Genomic DNA, 12,084 nt, shown 5'->3' on the forward strand with positions numbered 1-12,084 from the left:
TGATTTGTGAGGGGAAAAAAAACAGGATCCCATGTTCTTGAAGCCAAAAAGGCATTTTTTTAGAAATCAAAATAGTTCCGAAATTTGAGCATTACATTATGGTAAAGTACTACCATCTGAGGATCTGAAAGTTACAATCCTGGGGGGACGGAGGGGGGTTCAAACTAGATGTGTATCAGTCCAATTCTGAGTTTTTGTTTTTGTTTTTAAAGGAAAAAAAAAAAGCCGCTGGGATTCCTGGACCAAGGAGGTCTTCACAGTAACCTTGCCTCGCCTTTGACTCAGCTCCACCCCACCCCCATCCCCAATGTGGATTTTTCTAACTTTTCTAAAGAAAGGTTTGCATTCCATGAAAGATTAAGGTTCAGGGAGTCACTTACTGTATTTTGGCCAAGATGTTCTCAAACCCCTTCTGGGGGTGGTTCCGAAAAATGCGGGATTTGAATTTGGAAAATCTACTTGTCTGCCCAACAGTTTGGGCAGCAAAGATCTGGGAAAGTGGCCCATAGAGCCTGGATCAAAGGCTCGGACCCCAGACAGTTAGGGTGATCCATCCCTGTATCCTGTGCTTCAAGGGAGAGGAAGTGGTGGCTTGGTATCTCTGACCTGACCAGGAACCTTTGGCCTTTCTCACTACACTTAGCTTTCCCCCTCCCTTTTTGGACCTCAGCATTCATGGTAGGCTGGCAATATGGGCATGGATGGCACCCAACTCCCAGCTGGCAGGGACGTGCCACCGCCTTTGACCTGGGACTTGCCCAGGATACCTTGAAGAGCCATAGTGGGCACTGGATCCCACGCCGCTCCCCTGTCCCACGTTCTCCTCGTGTGACCTCCATGTTCCCTTGAGGGGTCTTGAGAGCGACGGAACTTGCCTTGACCTGAGGTTAAGATTGTCACATGGACCCCGAGGATTCGGAGCCAGGTCCGTGGGAGGCACCAGGACCTCTCCCGGGCCTCTGGGACCTCTCCGGGGCCGCTGGGATCTCTCCGAGGCCGCCGGGGCGAGCAGGACTACACTATAGCTAACCGCGACTTCGCCAACCAAGAAAGCCACAGGGCTGGGCTGGAATGACAAGACAGGCTCCTGCTTCCCAGTAGCCAAGGGACAGATCAACTTCTTGCCCCACCTCCAGTCTCAGGATCAGCTTCAAAGGCAAGCTGAGTCCCGGAGGAAAGCAGAGCGTGCTGCGGGCTCCGTAGGGGGTCACTATTTTATCTGCCAACTTGTGATAACAGGGGTGGCTAAGACGTCTGGGCCCTCCGCAGGGGGCTCCTCTCCTTGAATCTGGGCAGGTGCTAGAAAGGACGTTCCGGACTCAGGCCTGTTTGGGACTGAGTCTCAAGGTTTTCATCCTGTGTGCGCGCGCACACACACACCATGCCCCTCCCCGCCTTTACACAAATTGGCAGGCAAGAGCCCATCTTCGGAGATTTTGGAAGAGAGCGATTAACGCCAAATAGGGCTGAGAAAGGGGGCGGGGGGGGGGATGCTTTGTTTCTCAACGCATCTCCTGCCCTGAGTCTACTTCCAAACCAGCAGCTCCAGGAAGTTATGCGATCTGCGATCGATTGTTGATAATACCATATATAACAAGCCCAAAGGCAGTTGCGTGACCATTATTTTCTTTCTCTCAAAATGATCCAAACAAACTTTAAGGATGAAAGTGTAGCAAAGTGAAGGAGATTTTAGATTGGGCAGGGTATTTTAGTCTTTGTTGTTTTCCTAATCTGTTCTGTTTTGTTGGTTAGCATAATCTGGGCTCCATAGTAGGTATTTAAATGTGAGGTGGAAGGAGATGCCCTCAGTGCTAGGAATCTACAGGGCCACCTTTTCAATATTCCTTGGCTACTTTCACTTAAGAGCAGTGTAGCGCTGGGGCGGGGGGGGGGGGGAAGAGAGAGAGAGAATATGAGAGAGAGAATATGAGAGAGAAAATATGAGAGAGAGAATATGAGAGAGAAAATATGAGAGAGAGAATATATGAATATATCACCAAAAAGGAAAGTATCCCGGATATTTTAATAGTAACAAGAACAAAGATGACGCGCACCCCATGAAATGAAACAATACTATTTTCATTCAGTTGATCGCAAAGTGTCTTAGGTTAATAACTTGGCACTTATTTAAAAGGTTTAACAGAAGTGGAGCTGAAACATTTTGTACTGACAACACGTCATAACAGCATCTTCTTTTGTTTAAAATAACTTAATACACTAGAAAAAATATGGCAAATATAAATAATTTTGTTTTCATGGAGAACAAATAGTTACAAAGCTCAAACGCATACCAAAGTTCAGTAAGAAGAGCTTTTCCTCTTTCATGTAAATTAAAGGGGGTTCTAATGAGGCTTGCTAGAGAATTGGGGCTACAGGTTGCTTAGCCCAGGGTATCCCATCCCTGTTTAAATAGCTACATGAATTGAAACAAAAACAAAGATTACTTGAATAGATACACCTTTGTGAGATAAAATGCAAATGTTGAAAGTCAACCATTAGTTCACACATTATAGCCAAAATAAACTTTGTTCGTGTTTATCAACATATTATACACAAGCCTAGTGTCTGTACCTAGCTGGGTGTCGTTTAAGGTGAATTTGACAGGATAGAGAGGAGGGGTGGGTTGGGAATAAAGCATTGTCCTCAAATAGGACTTAAACTAGCAAGAGGGAATTCACGAAAAAGGGAGAGAACAGATAAAGCGCCTATCACGATGCCCTGCAGTGTACCTTCGTGACTTCTTTGCTCTTCTCTTTTCTTTGCCCATATTTCCTAACAGCCTCCGTGTTCTTGGAAGACTCAGAGTGTATTTTACTCCCTTATGACACTTTTTTTCCCTTTGCCCCTTGGGATCAAAGGCCGGACAAATTATATATGGATTCACATCAATTTCCAGACGCTTTTCATACTGAGAATGAAAGTGTAGTGAGTGCACGTGAGAGTGGGAGGGGAGGGGACACCATCAATGGAATACTAGTAACATGCAAACCAGAATTGACTGTCAGCAGTCTGGACAGTTCTGCCGTAATGTAAATTTCTCAGAGGAATAACTGTCTGTGGTATTTTTTTTTCTTTTCTTTTCTTTTTTTTGTATGAACGTCCTTTTTTCCCTCCTCGTTTTCACACTGTCTTCCCTCTTCTTGCTCTTCCATACATGGTGTTTTAAAACTCAAAGCATCAGATTCAACGTAAAAGGAGGCCCGCCTCTCTTATCAAATGTCTCCTATTAAAGTGAACTTCGCAGAAAAAGGTCAGCTTCAAAACCTGTGAACTTCCCAGCTGCGCTTTTTTTCCATCTTAATTCTTTAAATAAGTATACCTCTTCCTTCTGTTTTGTTTTCTTGGACCATTAAAAAAAAACATACATTTTAGTTGGTAAATCCCTCCCTCCCCCTTTCTCTCAAGATTCATCCAGGTTATTTTTCCGTATTTTTATGTACAAAATAATTTTAAGATTTGTTTTTGCTTCGTCGTTCTCTCTCTAATTCCAGCCAAATAGCAATAAGAAACAAGCTCCCTTTCTCGTTTTCTTTCTAGTTTGTTCTCTATTCTTTTTGTTTTTGCTCATTTGCTGTTAGCAAGATTTTATTCCTATGAACGAGTCCATCGCCGCAGCTGTGGCGCTATCCACTTCTCACTGTGGCCACACTCCTTTGTCCAGTCTCTATCCAGACTTCCCCAAACCCGCTCCTACAAAGCCGAATTTTAGTCCCAAGGACGGGTGGGCAGGAGCCCCTGGGCTGGTGGCCCTCGTGGGATCCCGGGTCCAGCGCAGAGTCCCGCCCTGGGGATCCAGGGTGCAGAAAGAAAAGGCGGCAGTCAGCGGGGAAGGGACAGGCCTGGGCGACGGTCGGAAGCGGGTGCGGGAGAAGCCGGTCGCGGAGGGCGTGCAGGATCGCGCCGCTTAGGAGGCTCCACCGACCGTGGCGCTGGCGCCGGCGTCACAGACCCAGGGCGGCCGCGTGCTTTTTAGCTTTCAGTCTGAGATCCGCGATGCTGGAGTTCTTGCTGGTGGTCTTGGCGGCGGCAGCGGCGGCCACCACCGAGGCGGCCGAGGCCGAGTCCGCGGCCAGCGTGGCCAGCGGCAGTCCGAAGGGCGGTGCCGGGAACATCATGTAAGGCGCGTGCGCGGCCAGGTGCGGATGCAGGTGGTGGTGCGCGTGCGCCACGGCGCTGTCCAGCTGCAGCTGCGCCTGAACCTGAAAGGACAAGGGCGTCACGTTGCAATGACTATCCTAGGGTGACAACAGAATAGAAACAGAACATTAAAGGCGTCCAGCTTGGCTATGGGGAGAATTGGGGTGCGCAACAGGGAAGCAACATTTGGCAAAGTATCTGTTTGGAGAAGGACGTTATAGACTTTTTGCTAAATCTGGGACACCACATTGGTACTCTAGTGTCCCATCTCTACCCTCAGGTCATGATGAGCATGTTTCCTTGGGTTTCTAGTCCCTGACTGCAAGAATGAGGTGGTCCCTTCGGGAACTGCATGGGTGAATTCGTGATCTTGATGTAGCCCCATGGATCACCCACCTCATCACCTTGGAGAGGTTGGGGTTAAGGACTGCCATCCTCTCCTGTCTTTGTCACATACCCCTGGACACACTACTAAAACAAAAATATATAACTTTTTCTTGTCGTTTAGGGAAGCTATTGAATCTGCAGGTCTTAACTTTTCCTGCCGTAGGGATCACCTGAGAATCATGTTTAAATACACATTCTGAGTCAGCAGGTCTAGTTTGTTGGGACTCAGACTAGGTTTCTAACAACCTTCTAGGTGCGGCTGATTTTGCTGGCCTGAAGATCTCTACCTTCTTAGATAGTATCAGCTTCCTAGTAAGTTCTGGCTCTCTTTCTTTCTACAACTATCCTCCTTTCAAATTCCTTTCCAACAAGATCCAAGAGTCTTGCAATGAGGGAGACCTAGGCTCTAACTCTAATACTCAATAGATAAGAATCACCTGAAGTCTCTCCAGTCCGGAGTACTGGTGACTGAGAGCTCATCTATGACATTACAGCCTTGGTGAGTAAGGATGCCTGCTGAAGATGGGTACAGTCAGACAGTTGCTAGCAAAGGAAAGGACTCTGCCCTCCATCTTAGAGAGTGGGGAGTTCAGAACACTGGGATTCCCCAGGATTACATCATTGCTGCAGGCTTTCCTTTTAAAAGGTTATTCTAAAGACTTTTTTTTTTCCCTCAGAAATGGATTTCTGAGGTAGGACAGCCAGCCCTGGGAAGACCAAGTCTTCCCTCTTTATTAGAGATGAAACTTTTTTTTGTTGTTTATTTTTTAGGACAGCTTTTTAAAAATAAGTCTGAATTGAGAATAGTTGCATGTATTTTTCTTCCGCCAGAGTCACTTAATGTGACTAAGGGATTAAAAAAAAAAAACTATCTAGAATGAATATTTAGAGGATTGCTTTTACAACACCCTTGGACCAGCCTCTGTATTTGATTTGATAAGATCCCAATCAAAGGCTGTTTCTTCCTCTCCCCAGGTGCCATCTTAAATGCAGTTTTTAAAGGACAGGTTGCTCCCCTCAGGCTCCTATGAAGACAGAAAGGACTAAATATTCAAGGCCTTGACACTGTATAGGTTTTTAAAAGGGGAGTGGGTGCTCTATATAGTCTTGAAATTGGTTCTTCAATTGAAGCAAAGAGACAGGGTCTGTTCAGCAGTCCAAACAAACATCCAGACCTTTTTACACTTAAAAAAAAAAAAAAAAAAAGCTTGTAGCTAGGTTGTACTTGCCTGCTGAAATGGCATCCTTAAAGCACCTACGTTGACATAGGGTGCAACTCTGCAAGCTTCAAACTGGCTAGCGGCTCCTATAAGGACACCTATAAAAGCAAACAAAAAAACAAAGCCAAAAAAGGGAGATGAAACATGAGATGTGAGGTAAACATTTCTAAAATAATTTTCCAAGGTGCCAAGTGGTAGCAAGTCATTTCTGGACTGTCATTTTTCTAAGTTACTGTGACCATTAAAATAAGTTGAAGTTTACTTCTAAGTAGTAGAACTTTCATTAACTGACCAGAAATTTTTCTTAAATCATGTCCCATCGTCATCCTTAGGATGTTCTTTGTCTTAGTTAGAACTATACCCCAAACCCACTTCTACTTAATGATAAAATGAATTATGAGATATACCTTTGTGAAGTTGATTTTCCTGTTTTCTACACTTAGCTCTTCGATTTTGAAACCAAACCTAAAAGTTGAGGGGGGAAAAAAACCATAAACTGTGATATTTCAAAACATCTTAAATTATAGTAGTACAATGCGGGGGGGGGGGAGAGGCAGTGTTTGGGAAAGTCTTGGGAAATAAAAAGCAAATGTTAAATTGTACAAACCAGCTTCACTTTTCAAAATAAAAAAAATGTAAATCAAGAAATAGAAAATAAAATAAAAACAAAATAGAAAGATTTCCTAGACTCGTTTTAAGGTAAATTGTTCCTTGATAAATTACTACTAGTTCCGGTTTCATCTTTCCACATTACAGAGTCCCAGGGGTCCAAAACACTCCCTGGTACCTGACACCAATGTGATAATGGGTTTAATGTTTACCCAGTTAAGACCCAAGAAGAATAGACTCAGTAATAGCCTGTAATATTAATTAGCTTCATCTTGAAGAAAAAGCAAACAGTAAAGCAAATAATGACTCTTATTTTGGTGGGGGAAGGGACACGGGGGGGGGTGGTAATTAGTGTCATAAAAGCCTCACTACAAAGAAGTTTAGACTTTCTCTGTCCCTCTGTGCAGCAGAGTATAACACAGTGACAGAATAATTGTGCCATTATCATGATAATCTAATTTGCTCCTATAGAAAAAGCCACTGCTTGGGACAGTAGGAAAGATTCCAGGAAATAGCTCCTATAGCTTAAATGAAAGTATAAGGAGGGGGGGAAAAAGAGCAGTAATAAACTTCATTTTTAAAAAAAGAGTGTGCCACAAAAAGGAGATGTATCAAGTAATCCCTGGACACTGGATATGATCTTCTTAAATAACTTGCCAACTTTTCAAATCAGTGTGACAGATTTTTTTAAAATTCAAATAAGGCTCCAATAATACAGTTTCCACAATACAGCATATTGATTGATTCACAAATTAATGTTTAAAAGAACCATGAAAGGAAAATATTACTTCAGAGCCTTTTTCTGGTAAGTTTTTGAAATCAAGTGCCACAGTCAATGTAAATCTTCAAAAATCCTCCTGATATTGAGTATAATAGAAGGGTGGATTTCATGCCAGGGTGGCATCCTTTGTGTGACTCACATGGCCTGAGGCTTCTTGACTCTTTTTTCCCCCCTAGAAGAGCTGGGATGGAGATACTATTACTTACGGCTGCAATAATTATCACGGTTTTAAGGGGTTGCGGAGTCTCTAGAGAGCTCAGCACAGGCTGCAAAGCAGAACGGGCTTAAAAAAGGAAGGCTCTAGGATTGACGTCGTGATGACCAAGGCGGCCTATTATTATTTTTTTCTCTGTCCACGTTACTGTTCTGTTTTTTCCCCCTGATCCTATTACAAGATGCGGGGAAGCCCCATAAGAATTGTGCATAGTTCCTTACAGATGGTGGTCTCTCCGCCCAGAGACCCAGGGAGTATCTGTTACAGCGATACTTTGTAACAGCTGCAGATGTTCTAGCCTAAAACTGCTCCATGTGTTCAAACAAATAATGACCATCATTTTCTCCCAATTTTATTATTTGAGCGGAAATACAATCTGAAACGTTTAAATTTGTTCCCCATAAAGCTGGAAGGATATATATGCGTGTTTATAATTCCGCCTTTAGATTATCCTCAACCCCACCAATAATGAAAAAAGCTGCAGTTCTGACCCCAAGTGATATTCTGAAGGCCAGGCTTTGCAAACATCAATAATACGATGTGTATGTTGTTTTAAAATGGAGTTTTCATGGGTTCAGGTTCTTTGCGTTGGTTAAGTGGAGGAACAAAGGGTGGGCAAACATATTCTATGCCCTCTGTTTCTCGCTCAGTTAGAGACCGATCCGCTAGCAGTACACTGTAAATTTTTGCACTTAACAGATGCTAATTTTCTTTATAGTCTGTACATCCATAAACCTAATTGGTATATCCGTTTGGCAAACCTAGACCCTCAACGAAACCCAACTCCAGAGAGCAAAATACTCGTTGTAACTTTTAAGGCTTCAGAGATAAAACGTTTTCTTTGGCTTTTTTTTTTTTAAGGCTTATAAAAGTAGGCCCATTAGGATTAAACCACATTAAAGACAGCGAGGGGCTAGGGGGTGTGGTTAATAGAAACTCTGGGAGCAAGCCCAGCACAGCTTTCTTTTTCAGCGAACATATGTTGGCTTAGGGGTGAAAGGGGCTACGGGATCAAAACCCATTTTAGAAAATAAGATCTTTAGGAAAGATGTCCCCCCCCCCCCTTTTTTTTTTCATCTCACACCAGATACCTGCAGCTGCCTGCAAACATTAGGTATAGCACTCTTACTTTCAGGACCCAGCCTCCACCTCCTCGCAATGGGGGTACCTGTACTCGGGCCTCAGAGAGCCCCAGTCGCTGGCTCAATTCCTCGCGCATGAAAGCGTCTGGATAGTGGGTCTCATCGAAAAGCCTCTCCAGCTCGTTGAGTTGTTCCAGGGTAAAATTGGTCCGACTTCGCCTCTGCTTGATTTTGGTCTGGCCTTCGTCCTCCATCCCTTTCGCATCGTCTTTGCGATCCTTCAGTTCAGGGGACACTGAAGAGGGCACCACGGAAGGACCACATGTGCGTCGGAGCACGCACCACCACCACCACCACCACACACACACACACACACACACACACACACACACACACACACACACGGACGAACAAGAAGAAAAAAAAAGCAAGACAATCTCATTACCAGATTTTTCCAGAAGGCTAGAGACTCCTAAACCCTGGGAGCGCGGGATCCCTGTGAAGACCTGGGATAGCTGCCTAGGGACAAGGTGGGCACGCGGCTACCCAACTCAACTGGGGTCTTAGCTTACCCTCTCACTACCTGTTCCCTTCCCTTCTTCTGTCAACACCAAATGCATTCCTGACCCTATGGCACTCACTGACCCACGCACTCACGGAAATCAAAAGCGCTGCGCGGGCCTCTCCCAGAGCCCGGTCTCGGTTAAAGGGCGCGGCAAGGCCACGCGATGGCCTCGCACGCCAGCTATCCCCAGAGGGCTGTTCCGCTGTCCCGCCAGCCTCTGCTGCCTCTGGCCCTTTGCCTCCCGCAAACTTGCTGGTCTAATTTAGGAACAACTGGGCCCGCTGAAAGGTTGCAGCAGGAAAACGAGATTCTGGTACAGCGCTGCGCCGAAAGCCACGTCCCCGGGTACCCAAGGGCTCGGACCAAACCCCTATGGATGGTTCCATCAGCAACTAGGCAGTCCCTGTGCTCCCTGCCAGACCCGGGTCGAATTGGCACAGGCAACCACGCCATGTTGGCGGCCTGGATGACTGGCCGCCCACGCTGGGCCAGAAGGGTAGAGGCGGCAAATCAGACAGACTCTGGTGGTCAGCAAAACCCACCGCTGCATCTGTCCTCTCCTTCTCCCTCCCCGGTGGAAACCAAGGCTCGACCCTAAAGGCTTAAACCCACTGAGATCAACAGGTTCAAGCAGAACATTCCTCGGTTTCTATTGGCTGTTCAAAACCTTTTCATGCATCCAGCCGCTCGGATGTTTAATAAAATATGCATTTTCCCCCTCACATTCCTTGCTACTTTGCTGTCCTTCCATGTAAAAGATAGGAGCTCTGGCAGTGTGAGCAAATAGAGCCACACGAGGGGTGGTATATATGTATGTCAAAAGGCAACGATGAGGACAGTCAAAGTCAGGCCCATATCAATACAAGGTCCACCCAACCTTCATCCTCTGCATGATTTGAAGATGGATGTCCACTGTCAAAGCTAAGTTTAGATAGTAGAGGCTATTTTTTATTCCTCCCAACCCAGGAACCAGATCAACACGGAGGGGAAAAAATTAAGTCGAAAGAGCCAAGCTACAAAGAAATTAACACTTGCCCAGAGCTTGGAAATCAACAACCCCAGCAACTGGCTCACCCAGGCTTGCCAGGGCTATGTAACTCGAGTCTCAGAGCTATGAACCTTGAAGGGTTACTCTAGGGCCCCTTTATCCTTTTACCCTATCGCGTTCTAATTTTAGGGGAACACGGCCAGGATCTGGGTGAAGGCAAAGCGCCCCATCTCGCCCCAGCTTGGCATTCTGTACAGTAACCTTATTTATTGCCTGTATTTCTGCTCCTCAGAGTTCATTTTGTGGACGTTTGTTCTTCCTCCGGGAAGGAAGTAGATAAGGTCACAGCAAACATTAGGGGTCAATGTAATAGAAAACATTACTACGACAATCTCACTAACATCTTAGTAAAATTTAAACACGAACATATATTCTTCAGATGGGAAGGTGGACTGGCTTTGTCTGTTGTCACCCACAGAGTAGATTCCCCTCAAAGTTTAGGGGCTTCAAAGGGAAACAAGTCCAAATTTCAAGTTGATTAATAGACTTAATATAATGTCTCTTTGGCCCCCAACTTTCCACTTAATGGCCTAAACAGGAACAGACCGTGTTATAAACAAGTTAATTGCTTGCTTAAATTTGTGATTCTACGCATGCCACATATTTTCTTAATTGGAAAAATATGGCAGCACACCAGTTACTGCAGTACCGAGTGCCAAATTAATTTTTAACTTTGAGTTGATGGACGCTTCACCGGTTAGATAAAGCCTTTTTCTAACACTGCTGGCTCCAAAAGACTCTCTCTCTCTCTCTCTCTCTCTCTCTCTCTCTCTCTCTCTCTCTCTCTCTCTCTCTCTCTCTCCTAAAGTACTGCACGATTCTAGCCAGTAAAGAAATTGTGTATATAGTGTCCTCGTAGTCGTCCCCCGCCCCCCACTCCTCAATGCCTCCACCGAGAGGGAATCACCTTGGCCTGTACCTTTGGCTGGCTCCTACCTTAACAGTTCAATAAGAATGTGAAGTTTGGTCCCCAAGATCCGGAGATTTAGGGGCTTTGCAGAGTTACAGTGGTTTTGATGGCAAATCTAAAGAAGGGGCAACGTCGTGTGGCTCTTCTCTTTCTCTCCCCTCCCCTTCTCTCCTTTAGGCCTAGGAAAGGGGTTCTGGCAAACTCGGGACCACTGGCTAGTTACAACCGGCCTCCTAGTGAGCCCCTGCCGCACCCCTTCTCGCCGCGGGCCACACAAACTTCGTCGTCCCGCAGCGCGGCCCCATCCTCCCGCTCGCGAAAAACATATTTCGGTGCAACCGGAGCAACAGAGAAGGGTGCGCGAAACCCCACGCCCTCCCCCACGCGAGGACCCCACCCACGACGGAGCAGTCTGGCCTCCTACCCCTCCACTATCCCCGTATCTCCCAAAGCTGGGGTCCAGGGCCCTCTGCGATGCCTCCCTCCTCCTGCTCGGGTCCCGGGTCCTCTCCCGCCCCGAGGATAGGGGAAGGCAGTAAGGGGGAACCGCGGCCGGGGGCAGGCCGTTACCCTCCGTCAGCCGCGGGCTGCCGGGCTCCCTGCTCCGCTCCGCGGCTCCCATGTCCAGCTCCCGGACGGGAGAGCGCCCTCCTCCAGCTCCTCCGCCTGCTCCTCCTCCTCCAGCACCTCCTCCGCCTCCTCCGCCTCCGCCTCCGCCTCCTCCCGCGCCGCCGCCTCCGCCGGCCGCCCGGACTGCCGGGCTGCTGCGGTCGTCGCGGCCCGGCTCGACGCAGCCGGGCTCTTTGGCCCCGCGCAGCGGTCCGCTCTCTAGCACCTCCCGGTACGTGATGGCCTCCTTCTTCTCCTTCACTTTCTGGTCAAAAGACTTGGAGACGAACGCCGTAAGTTCTTCCATCGCGGCCGCTGCCGCCGCCGGTCAACCTCGCGCTCAAGCTCTCCCTGCCGAGCCCCGCTCTTTTTTTCCTCCTTCTTTTTTTACTGCTCCAGCCCCCCCAATAATAACACATCAATGGGGCAGGGGGATGGGGGAGGAGAGGGAGGAGGAGGAAGAAGAAAAAGAGGAGAAGAAAGAAGAGGAGAAGTAGAAGGAGAAAAAGAAGTAAGAGGAGG

At 46.9% G+C, this 12,084-nt stretch overlaps 1 protein-coding gene across 1 annotated transcript; it reads right to left on the reverse strand.

Moving 5' to 3' along the window:
• Positions 1–2,007: 2,007 nt before the first annotated feature.
• Shox2 (short stature homeobox 2) lies at positions 2,008–12,084 on the reverse strand. The gene is made up of 5 exons (XM_021158618.1): positions 11,524–12,084; positions 8,517–8,725; positions 6,152–6,209; positions 5,754–5,842; positions 2,008–4,199 (listed from the first exon to the last, which is right to left on the reverse strand). Exons 1-5 carry the CDS (start codon positions 11,867–11,869, stop codon positions 3,942–3,944), a joined length of 960 nt encoding a protein of 319 aa, XP_021014277.1. The 5' UTR covers positions 11,870–12,084; the 3' UTR covers positions 2,008–3,941.

This window comes from Mus caroli, chromosome 3 (assembly GCF_900094665.2).
Source record: "Mus caroli chromosome 3, CAROLI_EIJ_v1.1, whole genome shotgun sequence".
Lineage (NCBI taxonomy): Eukaryota > Metazoa > Chordata > Mammalia > Rodentia > Muridae > Mus > Mus caroli.